This window comes from Chrysemys picta, chromosome 11 (genome assembly GCF_011386835.1).
Source record: "Chrysemys picta bellii isolate R12L10 chromosome 11, ASM1138683v2, whole genome shotgun sequence".
Classification (NCBI taxonomy): Eukaryota; Metazoa; Chordata; order Testudines; family Emydidae; genus Chrysemys; species Chrysemys picta.
In genome coordinates, this window is record NC_088801.1 from 69,877,696 (window position 1) to 69,897,691 (window position 19,996).

General features: G+C 45.4%; 2 protein-coding genes across 6 annotated transcripts in view; one reads left to right on the forward strand and one right to left on the reverse strand.

The window, feature by feature from the left end:
• Window positions 1-19,750, reverse strand: part of LOC101936992 (anterior gradient protein 3-like) — a 38,801-nt gene extending 19,051 nt beyond the window's left edge. Inside the window, exons 1-8 of one of the 3 annotated variants that reach the window (XM_024109248.3) lie at window positions 19,615-19,750; window positions 18,648-18,803; window positions 16,864-16,927; window positions 15,876-15,928; window positions 12,581-12,657; window positions 11,983-12,046; window positions 5,960-6,043; window positions 3,589-3,781 (exon numbers count right to left, since the gene is read on the reverse strand). In XM_024109248.3, coding sequence (XP_023965016.1) covers window positions 3,732-3,781; window positions 5,960-6,043; window positions 11,983-12,046; window positions 12,581-12,657; window positions 15,876-15,928; window positions 16,864-16,927; window positions 18,648-18,798 — 543 coding nt within the window. In that variant the 5' untranslated portion in view covers window positions 18,799-18,803; window positions 19,615-19,750 and the 3' untranslated portion in view covers window positions 3,589-3,731. Of the gene's footprint in view, window positions 1-3,588; window positions 3,782-5,959; window positions 6,044-11,982; window positions 12,047-12,580; window positions 12,658-15,875; window positions 15,929-16,863; window positions 16,928-18,647; window positions 18,804-19,614 lie in introns of those variants that run through there. The other 2 variants (XM_008172598.4, XM_065561166.1) reach the window with 2 other exon arrangements.
• Window positions 1-19,996, forward strand: part of TRAF3IP1 (TRAF3 interacting protein 1) — a 225,439-nt gene that overhangs the window by 62,391 nt on the left and 143,052 nt on the right. The window contains exons 32-33 of one of the 3 annotated variants that reach the window (XR_010591402.1): window positions 1,307-1,489; window positions 2,636-2,750. The exons of 1 other annotated variant lie outside the window; for it this stretch is intronic. Coding sequence is in view for 1 of the 2 variants with exons in the window: in XM_065561148.1 (XP_065417220.1) it covers window positions 1,307-1,379 (73 nt within the window). In the remaining variant the exon portion in view is untranslated. Of the gene's footprint in view, window positions 1-1,306; window positions 1,522-2,635; window positions 2,751-19,996 lie in introns of those variants that run through there. One more of the 3 variants, XM_065561148.1, reaches the window with a different exon arrangement.

Here is a 19,996-nt window from a genome sequence, read left to right on the forward strand (position 1 = left end):
CCAAGAGGGGAGAGGAACTAGGGTAGCACAGGAACAAATGTGTGGCAACACTGAGAGAACAAATTCGGGCTCGATTCAGAAGAAACTTCTTGACACTATAGACCATGTGGCAGTGAAGTCTTGAATAGGGGGTGGATGGATTTTAGAACCGGGATTGAATGGGTTTGGCTTCCAGTGGGCTCGGTGAGCCAGTAATTTTTGGAGGCCACCATCATAATACTCCCCTCCTGCAAACAACCCCCCCCTTCCAGCCCCCCCCCGAGTTTCTAGGCTTTCAATTAAAATTTATTCCAGTCTTTATTGTAGCAAATACACAGTTCACAATCTGAAGATTCTTTAACATAGTGAGATATCCTATCTCCTAGAACTGGAAGGGACCTTGAAAGATCATCGAATCCAGCCCCCTGCCTTCACTAGCAGGACCAAGTACTGATTTTGCCCCAGATCCCTAAGTGGCCCCCTCAAGGATTGAACTCACAACCCTGGGTTTAGCAGGCCAATGCTCAAATCCTGAGTCTGCAGACAGCCATAAAGAAGCTCAGAGATGTAAACTGCTCCCATTTACCTCCAGTGGAGAGTTGATGCTGAACTAGAACACTAACGGGATAACATTCACTTTCCCTCCTGATCAAAGCAGGCAAGAAAGAAGGATTGCAAACCACCATCAGAATACACACGAAAGAAAAGGAATAATAACGATTCGTATGAAGATTTGCAGCACACAAAGTGGTATCTTGTTCTGGTATCTCTTGGGTGAAGCTTTGTTTGTGGGTCGAGCTTATGCAAACCATTACTTTTTTTTCCCCCTGCATTTGACCCATGGATTAGGTAACTTTAATTTCATGTTATGTAATCTGCGGATCCAGTGCAGAAAAAAGTAGTGGTACTCACGAGCTCCACCCACAAACAGAGCTCCACCCAAGAGTGTTCCATCTTTTTCTGTGTTCCTTTCTTAAGGCGCTCTGACCATCTCAGAAAGGAAGAGTTGCTCATGCAACTCATGCAAGAAGACAACCTCATGCTCTCATCACTAGCAAATCTATAAACCTTTACACCATATAGCTCTTGTAAGTTTTAACTGACCCCCTCAAAAAACCTGATTTTGGTGATCATTAGGGGTTAAATACCTGGTTTTCCTAAAACTCCCTTTCTGATCGTCTAGGAGAATTTATATCAAGTGAGAATAAAAATTGGCCTCCAGCCATCATGCTTGCTTCATCACTGACACAGAAAAAAGTTTGTTTGAAATAAGTGAACATTGGTTATTCCACTGATTAACCATTTTCTATCTTTTATTCTGCTACAGTAGCCAAATCTTGGCCATTCTTTCTCCCAGCTGTTGTGAAGTTCCAACCCTTCCTATCTATACCTGCAGCTAGATGTGACATCTGTGCCCTGATCATCTCCTGTCTTCCTCCCAGCTGAAATCATCTTCCTTACCCATCAATCTGACTGTTATCCACCTCTTTGAATCCTTCACTGCATGGAGGTAACATCTCCTTTCCCTCTATAACTCCACCTCCATCTTTGTATTCAACCTATAATCTGAGTGTTGCTCTCGACGCCCCCCCCCCTACTCCTCCAGCAATTATGCCATCTTTGATGTCCTCTTCTGCAGCTATCTCCAGGTGGTTTTCCTCCATTGGCAGCCATGTATGGCCCACACAGCCTCCACCCTTTTGTCTTCCAATCCCTCCTTAATTCACTTCCTCCGTGATATCCCAAGGACATGGCAGTGGTCACAGGATGTAACGAAGTGTGTTAAATGCATATGTGTAAAAAAAAAAAACAAAAAAAACAAAAAACTAAACATGGCTAGTCTATGCCAGCAAGTTACCATATGATTGTGCTGCTGAAATGTTGACTTTCCTTATAGAAGTTTACACTCACTCATCACATCGCATCTAAATGTAGATTGTCAACTCTTCAGCACAGGGGCACCATCTCTGTGTGGATACTGTAAAAAATACTTGAATTAAACCTAGATCTTTATTCTCATCCCAAAGCTCCCTAGAAATGCTAATGTAATTTAGAGAAGGTTCTTAATGCCCAAAAGGGAAAACAAAGTTTAATTTCTAAAGAGATTTCATAGGCCTTGTGTTTTCCTCTCAGATGCTTATTGCAGGATCAGGTTCTTGAGCATAAGTGTGGGTTTGGTCTGAAAAGTGATCATGTAAACATGATTGCGATGGTTTGAGACATTTGGAGTCTATTCTGCCTCTGGGATGATGTATAAAGTCATTAAAGATTCAGCAATCAGAACTTGGTCATGTGTGACCCAAAAGTAATCTCTGATTTTCAGATCCTAAACTCAGGTTGCAGGACTGGCAGTTAAATTAAATCGTTATGAATGGAGCAATTTTGATGGGAATCACAAGCATGGCAATACATACTTATTCCAAGTCACTTTTCTGAGTGTAGCCATGCTTATATCAAACAAATAACCATGTAAAGGGTTAAAAAAAAAAAAGTTGGACGAAGAAAATAAATTGAAGATGCTTTTGTGTTCTTTGAATGATAGTAAAGACTTTGTGTTTTTAAGAACAGGTAAAGTTTCTGAGCCCTACATTAGTCATGGTGGCAATTCACAATGTAATGTGATACCTTGCTCTTACCTAGTGCTTTTCATCAGTAGATCTCAAAGCACTTTACAGAGGAGGTCAGCATCATTATTGCCATTTAATGGAGGGAGAAACTGAGGCACGGGAAGTGATTTTGCCCAAGGACACCCAGTAGGCTAGTAGGTAAGGGGTAAGTACACAACTTGGAAAATGTATACAGCTTGCCCTTGTGTGCATTTTAATCTGTTTAGAATTACACATCTTAATTTTTGCTACACGACTATGAGAGAGTATATTTAACCATGGCTGCCTTCTCTGTCGAGGACTTAAACAAGATGATAGGAAAAAGGTAAAGCAGACTTACAGCTTATAAAAGACTCACATGGTGGATGTGTCCAATCAGAGTACTGGGGTGTGATTCATAACCAACTATTAAACTATTGGATGTTTATTACCAAAGAAAACATTGGATAATCTTCTCTTGGGGCTTTCTAGCAGAAATGGTCACGTGCAAAGAAGTGAAGAATTACTCATTTGCGAGATTTGTTAGCAGCTTCTTATGGGAAGAAAAAAACAATAGCCCATAATTAGAGAGAAATGGTTAAAATATAGGTTTTTGTTTTGGAAAAAATTATGGAAGTATATACCCTGCAAAATACAGAGCAGAAATGGATGCTTAGATATTTGGTTACCATTTATTCAATAATTAAAGTAAACTGGCCCCCCAAAAACATTGCATTTGACACTTTTTTAAATATTAAGTTTGAAAGATATTGGTTTGTAAACATGAGTAAAAACCGAATCCTGATGCTTGTATAGTGATTTGTAAACCTGCTAACTTCCTAAATAAACAGTTACTTACAAGAAAGAAGTGTACTGTTCAGATGTTCCCCATATAGCACACAGGGTTCACATAAGTATGTCTTTGCCATAGAGTTATTTCAGAGATTGAATGTATTCTAGTCTAATCCCTCAGTACCACCACTTCCTCTATATTAACCTTTTTTGAAAAAGCCACTATGTACAGAATATTTGAAAATGCACTAATGCCACTAAACTTCCAGATTTGTATTTTCATGTTTTCTGCACTATCAGGGTTGTCGAGCCCTGGCTTTTGCTGTACAATCCGTCCGCTTCCCTGGCATGTGTAGATCTGGTCAGGCCCATTGTTCATAGTTCTGTGTGGAGAAGTGTCTTTGCTCGTCTCATGTTTTCAATCACTGTAGAAAACACTTGAGTTACTGAAAGCACTGATATGGTGATGCTGTGTGCATTTGTTAATGTACAGTACAGACCATATAGCTAAATTATGTGGGAGTGGGAAATAAAACTATACTATGCTTTGAATCTCCTGACTTCTAAATGGTTTGTTTTTTCAAATAATTATATCTTTCCAGCAATTTGTAAATTGATAACTGTTCACAACCATAACTATATCTTAGCAAAGCTTTTTTGCATGGGGATTTTTCTGCAGAAAATATTTGAAAACACTGATTTGTAAGCTTGTTGTAGATTTTTTTACTTTTTCTGATGGGACTGTATTTTAACTGTGGATTTAGTGTAAACTCACATTTAGAGCATCACACACTTCTGTTTTAATCAGTATTTCAGTAACAGAGTTTGTAACCTTGAAACAGAGCAATTCAATTAACATATTACTGATCTGCACAAGTGCACTGTTGCCAATGCTTGTGATTTTTTTTTATCACAGGTTTTAAAATGTTTGGGTTTTTTTCTTAAAGTCCCAGCTCCTTGAGTCATGTGACTGTGACAATCTCATCTTTAATTTTACAACATAAGTTTCTAGCCCTCATGGTTTCAGAGAAAAGCTTGAAAATGATCTGCCAGGTACCGTAAAGATTCTAAAACCAGAAGGCAGAGAGAGAACCCAAAATACAGCTTTAAAGACCTCGTGTTTTTTTTAAGGGGCAGTCTTGTTATATTAACACTCAGGATTGGTAATATTGCAAGTGGGAATCGTTATCCACTTTAGTGACTTACTGATGGAAATTTCAAACTGAGTCAATTTCAAACTAATACTGAAATTTGCAAAAACCTTGAACAAAAGCAGGTCAGCTGCTGTGGCCTGCACAGTCTATCACACCTCTACAACCAGCTTCCTGAGGAAGTTTTGAGAGATTCAGATATTGTCAGGGAAGTTGTCAGAAATAAAAAGCTCAACTTTCCAGCAATACTCAAAGGCACTTGTTTCCATTGAGGGCTAATGAACAAAGCAAATGTAACATTTCAAAAACAAGCTGTTTGAGAGGATGTTCCACTAAAATAGGTCCCTTTTCAAAAATTAAACTCTCAAATCCTTATTTCTTTAAATACCATGTCTTGTTAGGTTTCAGAGTAGCAGCCGTGTTAGTCTGTATCCGCAAAAAGAACAGGAGTACTTGTGGCACCTTAGAGACTAACAAATTTTAGAGCATAAGCTTTCGTGGGCTACAGCCCACTTCTTTGGATGCACAGAATGGAACATATATTGAGGAGATATATATACACACACACACACATACAGAGCATGAACAGGTGGGAGTTGTCTTACCAACTCTGAGAGGCCAATTAAGTGGAAAAAAAACTTTTGAAGTGATAATCAAGCTAGCCCAGTACAGACAGTTTGATAAGAAGTGTGAGCATACTTACAAGGGGAGATAGATTCAATGTTTGTAATGGCTCAGCCATTCCAAGTCCTTATTCAATCCTAAATTGATTGTATCTAGTTTGCATATCAATTCCAGCTCAGCAGTCTCTTGTTGGAGTCTGTTTTTTAAGTTTTTCTGTTGTAAGATAGCCACCCGCAGGTCTGTCATTGAATGGCCAGACAGGTTAAAGTGTTCTCCCACTGGTTTTTGAGTATTATGATTCCTGATGTCAGATTTGTGTCCATTAATTCTTTTGCATAGAGACTGTCCGGTTTGGCCAATGTACATGGCAGAGGGGCTCGTTCACCTGCACATCTACCAGTGTGATATATGCCATCATGTGCCAGCAATCAATTTAGGATTGAATAAGGACTTGGAATGTCTGAGCCATTACAAACATTGAATCTATCTCCCCTTGTAAGTATGCTCACACTTCTTATCAAACTGTCTGTACTGGGCTAGCTTGATTATCACTTCAAAAGTTTTTTTTCCACTTAATTGGCCTCTCAGAGTTGGTAAGACAACTCCCACCTGTTCATGCTCTCTGTATGTGTGTGTGTGTGTATATATATATCTCCCCAATATATGTTCCATTCTGTGCATCCAAAGAAGTGGGCTGTAGCCCACGAAAGCTTATGCACTAATAAATGTTAGTCTCTGAGGTGCCACAAATACTCCTGTTCATGTCTTGTTATAAGCTTGAAATGAAACTAACACTGTTTCATGTAAAATGTTGCTTATTTCACTCACAGTTTGAAATATCTTCTGGTTCATATGCATACATTCTGTTCTTATACTTTCCTGTCAGATCGGCTCGAACTGTCATAGAGGGATCTTTAGGAGGGGAAAAGTCCAAAATGTTAGCAATGGAGGTCTTTAGGAAGGAGCAGTGCTGCTTAATTTTGGGAGGTGGGGAGAGATTCAAGCCTTTAAAAATGGTATTCATTAGCAAAGCACTCTGACACTGTGTTTATGCCAGGGGTTTTCAGGACAAAATTTTTGGTGGCCTCAGACTGCGACAATCAACTGTTGCTGGTGGCCGCTCTCACACTTTTTCCTAAAATACTTAATTTGCTTTAGGAAAACCAAATAAATATGCCCACATTCACATCCAGGTGCCTGTAATTTATTTATTGCTAGCTAGTAAGTCTGTTGTGAAAAGTGACATTAACAAACCATACATGTATCACTTTTCACAGCAGCCTTAATCAGCCCTGACAAGCCTGGGGACAAATTCAGCCCTGGATGGAGGGTTGCGGGGAGGCAGTGTGGGGCTGGAGCCTGAAGTCCTGCGTCTAGAGCCCGAAGCCCCATGGCCAGAGGACAAGGTCCAGGAACAGAGCCTGAAGCCATGCGGCTGGAGGCTGGGGTCTGCCACTGCACAGCCAGGGCTGTAGCCTGAAGCTTGAGCTTGCTGCCCTGCCACCCGAGGGCTGAAACCCAAAGCCGGGGAAGGTGGGGAACTCACTGGCTGCCTGCTCCTACAACATTGTGCTCCAGGGGGGCAGGGCCCAACCCTGCTGCTGGCCCCAGCAACCAACACCAGGGTGGTACATCGAGGGGGAGGGGGCTCTACTTTGCGGAAAAAGCTAATGTACTCAATGATTTTTTTGCCTCTGTCTTCACGCACAAGGTCAGCTCCCAGATTGCTGCACTGGGCAGTACAGCATGGGGAGAAGGTGACCAGCCCTCTGTGGAGAAAGAAGTGGTTCGGGACTATTTAGAAAAACTGGACGTGCACAAGTCCATGGGGCCGGATGCGCTGCATCCGAGGGTGCTAAAGGAGTTGGCGGGTGAGATTGCAGAGCCATTAGCCATTATTTTTGAAAACTCATGGCGATCGGGGGAGGTCCCAGATGACTGGAAAAAGGCTAATGTAGTGCCCATCTTTAAAAAAGGGAAGAAGGAGGATCCGGGGAACTACAGGCCAGTCAGCCTCACCTCAGTCCCTGGAAAAATTATGGAGCAGGTCCTCAAGGAATCAATTATGAAACATTTAGAGGAAAGGAAAGTGATCAGGAACAGTCAGCATGGATTCACGAAGGGGAAGTCGTGCCTGACTAACCTAATTGCCTTCTATGATGAGATAACTGGCTCTGTGGATGAGGGGAAAGCAGTGGATGTGTTATTTCTTGACTTTAGCAAAGCTTTTGATACTGTCTCCCACAGTATTCTTGCCACCAAGTTAAAGAAGTATGGGCTGGATGAATGGACTGTAAGGTGGATAGAAAGCTGGCTAGATCGTCGGGCTCAACGGGTAGTGATCAATGGCTCCATGTCTAGTTGGCAGCCAGTTTCAAGTGGAGTGCCCCAAGGGTCGGTCCTGGGGCCGGTTTTGTTTAATATCTTTATTAATGATCTGGAGGATGGTGTGGACTGCACTCTCAGCAAGTTTGCAGATGACACTAAACTAGGAGGCGTGGTAGATACACTAGAGGGTAGGGATCGGATACAGAGGGACCTAGACAAATTAGAGGATTGGGCAGAAAAAAACATGATGAGGTTCAACAAGGACAAGTGCAGAGTCCTGCACTTAGGACGGAAGAATCCCATGCACTGCTACAGACTAGGGACCGAATGGCTAGGTAGCAGTTCTGCTGAAAAGGACCTAGGGGTCACAGTGGACGAGAAGCTGGATATGAGTCAACAGTGTGCTCTTGTTGCCAAGAAGGCTAACGGCATTTTGGGCTGTATAAGTAGGGGCATTGCCAGCAGATCGAGGAACGTGATCGTTCCCCTTTATTCGACATTGGTGAGGCCTCATCTGGAATACTGTGTCCAGTTTTGGGCCCCACACTACAAGAAGGATGTGGAAAAATTGGAAAGAGTCCAGCGGAGGGCAACAAAAATGATTAGGGGTCTGGAGCACATGACTTATGAGGAGAGGCTGAGAGAACTGGGATTGTTTAGTCTCCAGAAGAGAAGAATGAGGGGGGATTTGATAGCAGCCTTCAACTACCTGAAGGGGGGTTCCAAAGAGGATGGAGCTCGGCTGTTCTCAGTGGTGGCAGATGACAGAACAAGGAGCAATGGTCTCAAGTTGCGGTGGGGGAGGTCCAGGTTGGATATCAGGAAAAACTATTTCACTAGGAGGGTGGTGAAACACTGGAATGCGTTACCTAGGGAGGTGGTGGAGTCTCCTTCCTTGGAGGTTTTTAAGGCCCGGCTTGACAAAGCCCTGGCTGGGATGATTTAGCTGGGAATTGGTCCTGCTTTGAGCAGGGGGTTGGACTAGATGACCTCTTGAGGTCCCTTCCAACTCTGATATTCTATGATTCTATGATTCTCCCCTCCCCCCCCCATCACAGCCCAGGAAGCTGTAGCTGCAAGTGAAGCCCCTGGTAGCAGCATTTGAGAAACGCTTTAGGCTAACAGCCCTGTGGATCTCAGAGCTTAGTGTCTGCCTTAGACTGGCTCTTAGACAATAGACTGGATAGATGCATCTGAACTGCCATTCCGAAACTGGTAATGATGCCGGGTAGGTGTGGTCGTTAAAAAGGGTCAGTCTTTGTCCCGTTCATGCCCAACAATCTTACATTGAGTTTCCCCTGGAACTATTGCTTATGAGGCTAGACCAGAGGGAGGCAAACTATGGCCCGTGGGCTACATCCAGCCCACAGGACCCTCCTGCCTGGCCCCTGAGCTCCTAGCCCCCGGCCCCTCCCCTTCTGTTCCCCCTCCCCCGCAGCCTCAGCTCACGCTGCCACAATGCTCTGGGCGGCGGAGCTGTGAGCTCCTGGGGCAGTGCAGCTGCAGAGCCCGGCCTGACCCAGTGCTCTGTGCTGCGTGGTGGCGACAGCATGGCTGGCTCCAGCCAGGCAGCGCAGCTGTAATGTCGCCAGCCACTGGTGCTCCAGGCAGCGCAGTAAGGGGGCAGGGAGCAGGGGGTGGATAGGGGTCAGGGCATTCAGAGAGTGGGGTTGAATGGGGGCAGGAGTCCCAGGGGGACAATTAGGAATGAGAGGAGGGGTTGGATGGGGTGGTGGGGGGCAGTCAGGGGCAGGAGTTCTGGGGGTGGTCAGGGGACAGAGAGAAGGGGTGGTTGGATTAGGGTTACCATACATCCGGATTTTCCCGGACATGTCCGGCTTTTTGGGCTCCAAATCCCCGTCCGGGGGGAAATCCCAAAAAGCTGGACATGTCCAGGAAAATCGGGACATGCGGGGCCGGTGGTGCTGGGCCGGGGGCTGGGCCGGCGGCCGGCGGCGCCGGGGGGACCGGCAGTGCTGGGCGGGCCGGGGGTGCTCGGCCGGGGACCAGCAGTGCTGAGCGGGCCGGGGGTGCTCGGCCGAGGGCCCGGCGGCCGGGGACCGGCAGTGCTGGGCGGGCCGGGGGTGCTGGGCCGGGCCCGGGGCCGGCACCCCAGGGCCCGAGCCGACCCAGGCTGGAGACGCCGTGGGGGCCAGACTGGGCTGCGCCTCCTCCCCTCACACCCCCCTTACCTGCTTCAGGCTTCCCGCGAATCAAATGTTCGTGGGAAGCAGAGGAGGGGGTGGAGTTGGGGCGGGGACTTTGGGAAAGGGGCGGAGTTGGGGTGGGGGCGGGGCCCCGTGGAGTGTCCTCCTTTTGGAGGCTCAAAATATGGTAATCCTAGGTTGGATGGGGCAGAGGTCCCGGGGGGGCAGTCAGGAAGGAGAGGAGGGGTTGGATGGGACAGCAGGGGGCAGTCAGGGGTAAGGGTTGTCAGGGACAGGGAGCGGGGGTGGTGAATGGGGCAGGGGTCCTGAGGGGGGCCATCAGGGAACAGGGGGGGTTAGATGGGGCAGGAGTCCTTGGGGGGCTGTCAGGGGGCAAGAAGCGGGGGGTGGGGTGGATAGGGGGCTGGGCCACACCTGGCTGTTTGAGGAGGCATAGCCTCCCCTAACCAGCCCTCCATACAATTTCCGAAACCCGATGTGGCCCTCAGGCCAAAAAGTTTGCCTGCCCCTGAGCTAGACCCTGTCCCTCGAAAGCCCAATGAATCCTTAATAAATATTCAGATAGAGGCAGGGAGTCTAATTCTTATCTATTTTCACACACTACAGCATGATGTCATGTTGGGTCTGTATCATGTATACAAGGCCAGCTCTAGGCACCAGCAAAGCAAGCAGTTGCTTGGGGCAGCAAATTTGCAGGGGCACAAGAATCCAGCATGGGAGCTGAGAACCAACAGGAGGCCCTGGGAGCTGTAGTTCCCTGGTTAGCTCCCTGCCTATAGAGCCAGCCCTGGAGCAGGGAAAGAACTACATTTCCCAGCATTCCCTTGGCCACAATTAACAGGAAAGGGAGGGGGAAGGAGTGTGGAACTGAAACCTCATGCTGCAGCTTGCTGTGAATGGTAGGGACAGAGCCAGCTCTAGGTTTTTTGCTGCCCCCCCCCGCACCCCAGTGTTGCCCCAGTCCTGGACTCTCCCCCGCCCACATCCCCTGCTGCCCCAGCTCTGGCCCCCCCTGCTGCCCCAGCCCTGTGCTCTCCCCCCACTTGCACCTCCTGCCGCCCCAGCCCTGGGCTCTTCCCTGCCCCCCACACCTCCTGCCGCCCCAGCCCTGGGCTCTCCCCCAAAGAAAGAATTGGGTGGACTAAATGGACAGTGCACCTCTCTATCTGAAGTTTAGCAAGGAAGGTACGTGGATCCCACTAGAATTTAAAATGAAATGTAAGGGAGGGGAGGCTCTGGACCTGGGCAGCTTTAGATACAGTACCAGGCACGTAGGAGGATTTACACTTCTGAGCCATGGAAGCAGAAATTGACGTTTCCTTTCCAGATTTAGCTAATATTCAGAAAGGGAATCTAGCACCTGCCTTCCAGATTTGAACACCCCAAAATTCAGGAGTGCTCAAGCTCAAATTGGGCAGCTGTTACTTAATTTCTCCCAAATCAAATATACTGATCCACTGTAACTTGCTGTAGAAAAAGTAGAATAAATTGAGCAAGAAATGCTTCCCAGTGGTTATTAGAACTGGAATTGCTATTTTCAACCGCCATTGCTGTTTTTTTTGTTTGTTTTGGTTTTATTTGTTTAAAAGGAAGACAGTGATATTGCATTGGCAAATTCCCCATAGAAACAAAGAATGGAACAAAAGAATAATAAAGGCACCTCAACTTTTCCTCATTTGTGTAGGATACTCTTATAATATGCATCCAGATATCCTTCAATCACACATGCTGAAAATTGTTCCACTTTACTGCAGTTCTGTAACCATATGGGAGCCAATCCTGTCTGTGTTCTGTGCACATCCAAAATTCCTGCTGAATGACCCGCCCTGGGAGCGAGTTACCAGTGACCCAGGGCTGGGGCGGCAGGAGGGTGCAGTTGGTGTGTGGGGAGAGAGAGAGCCCAGGCTGGAGGGGGGCAGCCAAAAAATGTTTTGCTTGGGGCAACAAAAAACCTAGAGCTGGCCCTGCATGTATATATATATATATAGGACCAGCTCCTTAATCAATATAAGTTGGTATGTTGATGTCAGTGGTGCTACACTGATTTATACCAACTGAGGATTTGGCCCATGATGACATTTAAATAAGGTGACTACTGACTTTTTGGTGGCCTGACTTTACACCTTAAAGGAGCCCAATTTTCATATAATGCTGAGCAGCCATCCTCTGAAAAGCAAATCTCTTTAAAATGTCTCAGGTTAGGCAAGAAAAATCACTAGCCACTTTTGCAAAGCTTGGTCATAATGTCCTGCAGCTTGAAAAAACAAACCCTGGTGCCCAAGCAAGGAATCTGTGCTACACATCACACAAGGCAATTGTTCTGTTTTGATTATCACAGAGAATTGGGAAGCTCACCAACAAAGAGGATCCTAGGGACATAGTGGCCATCAGGGGCCATGTTGTCATCTGTGCTCGAATGCTGAAAGAAAGTTAAATAACTTTTTTGTGATAGGTCATTATCAGAACAGCTGTCACATCAGTCAAAGCACTAGAAATGGAATAAACTAATCAGTCTTCTTTATTTCGCTTCAAGTACAATTTGTGGGGTGGTTCTATGGAGTCTCCCACCTCCCCCTGCATCTAACACAGCACCAATAGTTAGTTATGTAGGGCTTGCCGTGTTGGATCAGAACAAGGTCCCACTCAATTCAGTATCCTATTACTGACCGTGGCCTGACGATAGAGGTCCTAAGAAAACTATTTGAGACTGGATTACATAAATATATCTGGATTTGAGAGTAGTAATGTCTGTGTCTCTTCCTCCTCCTAAAAAAGGAATTTTTAGCAAACCCTGTCGTGGGTTTCCAGCAACTTGGAAACCAGATATTTGAATGAAAATAAAATAATTAATAAAAAAACGCAAAGAAGTCAATTTCTGATTTGCTATTAAGACTCTTTATTCTGCTTCCCATCATATATTTTGATAATTATGACTTTTAAATTATGATCTTACCACCAGATTAAGCATAATAAAATCCTCTTGAGCCATCTTTTGGATCTCTGGACTGGAAACAAAAGCTTTCTTTAAAGCTAAAAAAAATAAATAATTTAGGTGGGGAATTTGATCTGCAGCTCACTGTTTTATATCAGCTTATAGTGTTCCTAAAACCACCAATTTATGGTTAACATCTTCAGACTATCACATGCACATGTTAGATAAGTCTTGGATAATTCAGGACTAATAAACTAAGCAGTAGAAAAATCTGTTGTTGCCTGTGAAGCTAGTTGCTGCTTGACGTAATGTAAAATAGTTCATTCCCTTTGTGGGACTCAATCATAAATCTAACTTGACTTCCTCCAATAGTCGTTGGCATTACAAGACAGAATAGGAATCATGCAGGTATGCATGTTTTATGCCGCATAGAACTAAAACCACTATAATAACAAGTACTTGAAATGTTGCAGGAAATACTGAGGTCAGAATTTACATACGATCCTCAGTTTGTTCTGAATGACCTACAGTGGGATGAAAAGCTAATAGAGCAGTTAATCTTATCAGCTTTTCTTTGGCAAAAAAGTCTCTTCCTAGGTAATGGAAAGGTACCAATATTCCCTCTTGGAATGATTGACTGGCTTATAAATATAGATCAGAGGTGGGCAAACTACGGCCCACGGGCCACATCAGGCCCGCAGGACCTCCTGCCTAGCTCCTGAGCTCCTGGCCTGGGCGGTTTGTCCCCTGGCCCCTGCCCTGCTGTTCCCCTCCCCCACAGCCTCAGCTCACTGCACTGCTGGTGCAATGCTCTGGATGGTGGGGCTGCGAGCTCCTGGGGCAGCGCAGCTGCAGAGCCCGGTGTGATCCGGTGCTCTGTGCTACGTGGTGGCATGGCTGGCTCCAGCCAGGCGGCACAGCTGTAGCCCCGCCAGCCACTGGTGCTCCAGGCAGCGCGGTAAGGGTGAAGGGAGCAGGGGTGGTTGGATAGAGGGCAGGGGAGTTTGGGGTGGTGGTCAGGGGACAGGGGTGTGGATAGTGGTCGGGGTGGTCAGATGGCAGGGGTTCTGGGGGCGGTCGGGGTGGATGGGACAAAGGTCCTGGGGAGGCCGTCAGGGGGCGGGGGCGGGGGGGGGGTTGGATGGGGCGGGGGGGCATCAGGGGGCGAGAAGCGGAGGGGGGTTGATGGGGGGGGGGGCTGGGCCACACAGGGCTGTTTGAGGAGGCACAGCCTCCCCTAACTGGCCCTCTATACAATTTCCGAAACCCGATGCAGCCCTCAGGCCAAAAAGGTGGCCCGCCCCTAATATAGATGGTGGCAGATGCTCTTGAAGGCTCGAAGGTCCTGTCTTAAAATGGCATACCAGACTGAATTCTCAGGCCTTGTGGTGGCATTACAGAGCAATTAGAAGTCACTGCATCCTGAGAGATGCCATCCTGCAGATGAGATGTTACATTTGGAGAGAAGTCCCATCTAAAGTTATTCTAGATCAGTGGTTCTCAAATTTTTTTTTCCCGCGGACCACTTGAAAATTGCTGAAGGTCTCGGCGGACCACTTAATGATCTTTCCAAAAGTTGTTTGTATCGTTAGATAACTATTGTAAAGCACTTTGGATAAAAGCGCTATATAAAAGTGCTATATATAAAAAAAACCTTTAACTTTTTTTGTTTTACAAATAAAAGCACACAACTCATATTTTCGTATCAGTAGTTTTACCTTTCAGATGCGATGGATCTGTCTCCCGCCATGGCAGCCCCCGAGCTGGGGCTGGGGGGGTCTCTCCCTCTCTCCCCCGCCACCACAGCCCCTGAGCTGGGGCTGGGAAGGGGAGGGTGTCTCTCCCTGCCACAGCAGCCACAGAGCTGAGGCTGGAAAGGAGGGCCTTTCTCCCTGGCAGCTACAGCCCTTAAGCTGGGGAAAGTCGCCTCTTTCTCTGGCCACTGTAGCCCTGCACATCCCAAATTCCCCCCACCCTCTCTTCTCACCCCACTGTCCCCTCCCACCTACCCGCTATTCCCCCCAAAGCCACCACCTCACCTTACATGTGCGTCTTCTCCAGGGTCCAGGCACCTAATTAGTGGAGCCATGCCTGCGTGGCTCCACTAATTAGGTGGGTGGCCCTTCATTCTCTCGTGTGCAGCTGCCCAGGCACGCACCTTAGAGGGAACTATCCGCGGACCCCCTGAATGGAGCTCGCAGACCCCTGGTGGTCCACAGACCACAGTTTGAGAACCTCTGTTTTAGATGTTTTAGACCACGTTGATCAGAGAATGGCTGCTGCATGCCATTGGCAAGTCACTTCTTTTCCAGTATCTAACTCATCCCATTTTCAGAATACCATAAGCATGAAGGTCCCTTTATAAATAATAAAAATAATTAGAAGTGGCGCGGCTAGCGATGCCCATAATTAAGGTTGCATGACACTTGCCATTCTGACCCTGTTTTGTACTTGCTTATTGTTTTCAAACTTCATTGTGAAGTGAACTGTGAAGCCCAGAGCTCTGCTGGACCAGCTATCTGCGCTGGGATAAGCTGGGAAAGCAGGGCCCGATTCGAATACCCGGCGGCTTCAGCAGCACTGAAGGACCCCCCGCCACCGAAGTGCCGCCAAAGACCCGGACCACCTCCGGGTGAGTACAAAAAATTAAAAAGGCGCCTAAGGCGCGGAGCCCTCTTAGGCACGGGCGCGGGGCCCTCTTAGGTGCAGGGCCCAATTCCGGGGAATCGGCGTAAAGCCGGCCCTGAGGGAAAGAACACACAAACACTCAAGCCAACTAACAACATCAAGGTTGCAAAGTCAAGCACTCCAAAATTAGAAAATGCCCAAATTAATATTTTTGCCCCCTTGAGCCATATGCATAATGATGCAGTCTTTAATGACATGCTCTCATACTGTTTTTGTAATTTTGTATATACTACATAACTATAAAAGAAATAACAGAATATCTGAGCCCTCTTTCTGATAGAATTATACCCCCTGATTAATATAAATTGAGCTTTACCCTGGCTGGGTCTGGGTGAAGGAAGATGCAATGACTTCATGTCCCTTGTCAGTGTCCTCCGAGGAAGTCTAGGTGCCAAGGCTATTTTGGATGCTGATCCAAAATGCTAACAGGTTTACCCTCCATAGACAGTGCCTCAGCCACTGAAGTTTTGACCTAAAGCAGGTTGCTATGCAAAAAGGTGTTATGGACCTTTTATTCCATACTCTTATCTATAACCCAAGCATGGTTTATTGCTCCTGTTTTGGAGGATGTTTCAGGAAGACTTAGAAGGGGTTCAGTTTGATTTAGAAGGGTTTCCTTTTTTCTCACCTTGGCTATAAGCGCATTCTTCTAAGTGGTGGATGACCATCAGAGGTTTCTTGCTAAAAGGACATGAAAAAGGTGGCATGTCAGATCATTTATAGAAAACACTAACGTATAAGCAACTATGTTGTTACAGGGTTATAATTGCAGTGGGGTTCTGATGCTGCTAAAAGCCACATCCAGGAACTATGAGAAGAGCTTGATTGTTTGTCAGTGGATCTTCCAAGTATACTTCCCATACTATAGTCTTGTGCATTGCTTAGCTGTTATAAGTGGAATGTCCCTTCGTATTCCAAGTCTATGGCTATTCGATCATATGGAGGTGGTGCTATACAAAGAAAGGATCATGTACAAAGTTTCTAGTGAAACCATAACATGCAAATGAAGTTTAATGAAACCAGGAAGAAACTACATTCTCATAACTCTCTTCAGCTTGACTGATTTTATAATATAGAAGTCCAAGACTTTTGAAGTCTGAAAGCTTTCAGTTAGAGCAGCAACTGCATTAGAAATTAATCTGATAAATATTGTGGACCCAATCCTACAAGCTGCTCATCTCCTGGGAGGTCACCTCCCACTGATGTTCTATTCAGCTGCTCTTTAAATCAAAGGATTGAAAGGCACTTGTTATCTTGGAGAATCAGGCTTGTACAAGGAAAACTAAGATGAGTCTCTGTCAGGGTGTCAAATGACGTAAGTGGAACTGTAGTTCCTAGAATGTTCATGAGCTTTAGTTTTTCCAAAGCCGTTGTGGGCAGGGGTTGCTTTTTACAATATATTGGTACAGTGCCTAGCTTCAATGGAATATCCGTTCTGAGTAGGGCCTTGCTCAGTGCTGGAATACAAATCAATCATAACACAATCATAGTCCATGGTTTTAGCATCATATTAGCACATTTTGCCTATTTAAACAATAGCTTCTTGTAGAATTACCACCAGTGTCCCTATGTAAATCCTTTTATGATGCAGCAAAATAAGAATAACTAAAGATTACCTGTTTCTTGATCTAGTTAAAGCTTCTTCATATGTCTGAACCCATTCAATTTCATCACCCCATCCTATAGAGAAGAAGATAGATTAATTTCATTTGTGTACAAATGGCACAATTGATCTCTGGAGCAGGTGGATGTCCGGACTTTGCTGACCAATGTCGCCAAAGGCTAAATGTTGTCTGCTACTCATCACTCCTTTTATCCAGGACAAAGGGGAATGAAGAACTTGGAATCTCTCTGAGGGAGGAAGCTTGGGAAAAAAATGGGAACCACATAAAATGCATTTAAGCTCTGCCCAATCCATGTCTCACCTGCAAAGTATTGAACAATTTTCACTAGACACCTGGTAGACTACAGGATAGGAATGTCACATTATTGCACTCTACTACAGATGCAGCCACTCACATGGTTCAGTAACACACATGCTTTTGTTCTACTAGATGATACCCCCAGGTTTCTGTACCCACTTTTCACAAACACTAAACTACCCATTATCCCTTCATTTAAAACACCTCCTTTCATGGAGGATGGCCCCATTCCATACATCTTTTTCTTCTATGGTCTAACTTTATCCACATACAATAATGAACCCATTTACTTAGCATACAATGGGCATAGGAACAAGAGTTGCCACAATTCATAAATGCCTTCCAATCTCATCCTTGTCTCCCTTTTTGTAATAATCCTTTTTTTCCCCTCTGCGTGTGTCTATGTGAAGACTGGGACCTTACTAGATTTACTCGTTTTCTTGATAAGACCAATCAGGTATATTCCTTTGATCAATTATATGACAATTACCCAAATATACATTATTTCAATATTTCCAAACATCTACATTTTACAGGACAGTTGTGCTTTAGTGATTAGATACACACCCAACTTTGAAGAACATTTAAGAAATCTAACAACAGAAGCAGGTTGTCAACAATCTACACAATACTTTTCAAAACTTGGGATTTTCCACATTCTATATGTAGGCCCAGACCCACAGCTAGTGCAAAACAAGTTTGCCCACCTGGAGTCAATGGAGCTACATCAGTATAGGACAGCTGAGGATCAAACCCATAAACAGTTGGGGGCTGGATACTAAAACTCATGATTTTCACTCTACAAATATTGCTGTCCTCCTCCTCCTGGTCCCTGGTCTTGTGCCTGGCCCCTAGGAAGGAAAGATGCTGCCCTGACTCTCAGCAGAGGAGCAGCTCGGAAGGAAGAGTGGAGCTGGCTGCAGTCAGGAGCCATAGCTGCGGACATCAGCCTGCCAAGATGGGCAGGAGGGGATGGCACAGCTGAACCTGCTGGCAGAAGGCTACGTTTGTGGCTGCTTCCTACCTACATTGAGCTTAACCTCTAAGTAGTTGAATGGCAGCCAGCAACTTGGGACAGGGTGAGCAACTTCAGACTCCGCTCCCTCCCCTTCACAGCCCATCCAAATTTGGGTCTGGAAGCATTGTAGTCCCATACAAGCTGAAAGCTGTGGAAGATGTCCCAACCTCCCCAAGGACCAAAGGCAGGATTTACTGGCCTTCAGGGCCCAATCAAAGTGTACCTCTTTAAGTAACGGTTTGGGACTATATTTCTGAATGGCAGTGAGGGAAGGTCTCCCAGCCACTGACTGTAACTATTGGGAAGCAACAGAAGTCATTTGACTACCTGGGTGCATGGGTGATATTCATGTTTATACATTATTTTTGCGAAGGTAAGATGCCCAGAAGTTATGTGGGTGGGCCTCACATGGAAATGCTAAGACAGATAAATGCTTTGCTCAGAGACTTCACCATCTCACCTCGGGAGAGAGTTTGAGGCATCCTTATCCATGTGATGTTCTCCTCCTCCTCCTGCTCCTCCTGCTCAGGGACCTTTTGTAGTTTTCTCTGGGCAGCTACCACCAGGGCATTGCAGAGGAGGAGAGAACACAGTAACTGAAAGGAGTGCATGTTTTCTGGAAAGTAAATTCAGAAGGGTCTAGTGTTAAGAGAGAAAATCTTTAGACAGCTTCCGCGTAAGACAATACAACTTTGAAATGCCTATAAGCCATGTCTCATGGACACCTCACTTCAGCAGAAGTTACTCAGGAAGCATTGTTTCTGGTCAAAGCACCTTGTTTGCTTATTGTTGGAGCAAATGATTATGAATAACCCAACAGGATCTTGGGTCTCCATCTATACTGAGCCACTGGATCTTGGACTTCAGTGATCCACCCCTCAAGAAAACTAGAGGAGCTTTCCTGCATTGACAAACATTTCTATGTATCTTATTACAACTGCACCTCTGAATTTTTTCTTTAACTCTGAGGTCAAAAGTTTCCAACCTCATTGCCTAAAAATAGGCTTCCAAATCCACTTTAATCAAAGTGGCCTGATTTTCAAAGGTGTGCTGGTCACTTGCAGCTCCCACTGGCTTCAGTGGGAGCTGGGGTTGCTCGGCAGCTCTGAAAATGAGACTTTATATTTATATGCTTGTAGCCAAAAATGAATCAGCTACGTTTGACAATGTTGGTTTGACATTGCTTCATGGATCAGTGTGTGATGTCAAATACGCCAGCAACAATCCTTTACAGCTCTTGAAATAATTTTTTTACAGATTTTTACTTATTTTAATTTCTTTGTTACAGTTTTTAACCTACAGAATAGCAATGACAGCTGTAGGAACTGCAGCAAGGAGCAAGCATACACCTTGGAAAGGAAATGCGTATCCTTTTCAGGAAAAAGATAGTCCTATAAAAATGCATTTTCTTAGAATGATTTTCTTACCTGGAACCTTAGGCTGAGGTCTCTGAGCAGACTGTGAAAATGCACCTCTTCCAGTTATTCATCTGTGGTAGGAATAAGTAAGCTAACAGTTATTTATACCCCTGTATTTGCTTAGTTAGTGAGGATGAATGTCAACTGAAATTCCAGGATATCCTGCTCTTGGCAAAGTGCAGAACAACCTTCCTACAATAGTTTTCTTTTAATCGACACAGCCGTGTGCTTGGTTTTAATCATGGGATAGTGATTAATGAAAGTATTCACTGTAGTGTTTATACTAGACACACCTTCTTCTATCATATATGCTTCCCTAAGCATGGGCTATGTGCCTCTAAGCCACGAGCTGGTCTAAGATTTTGGTCTAAATGCATATGAAAAGTTTATT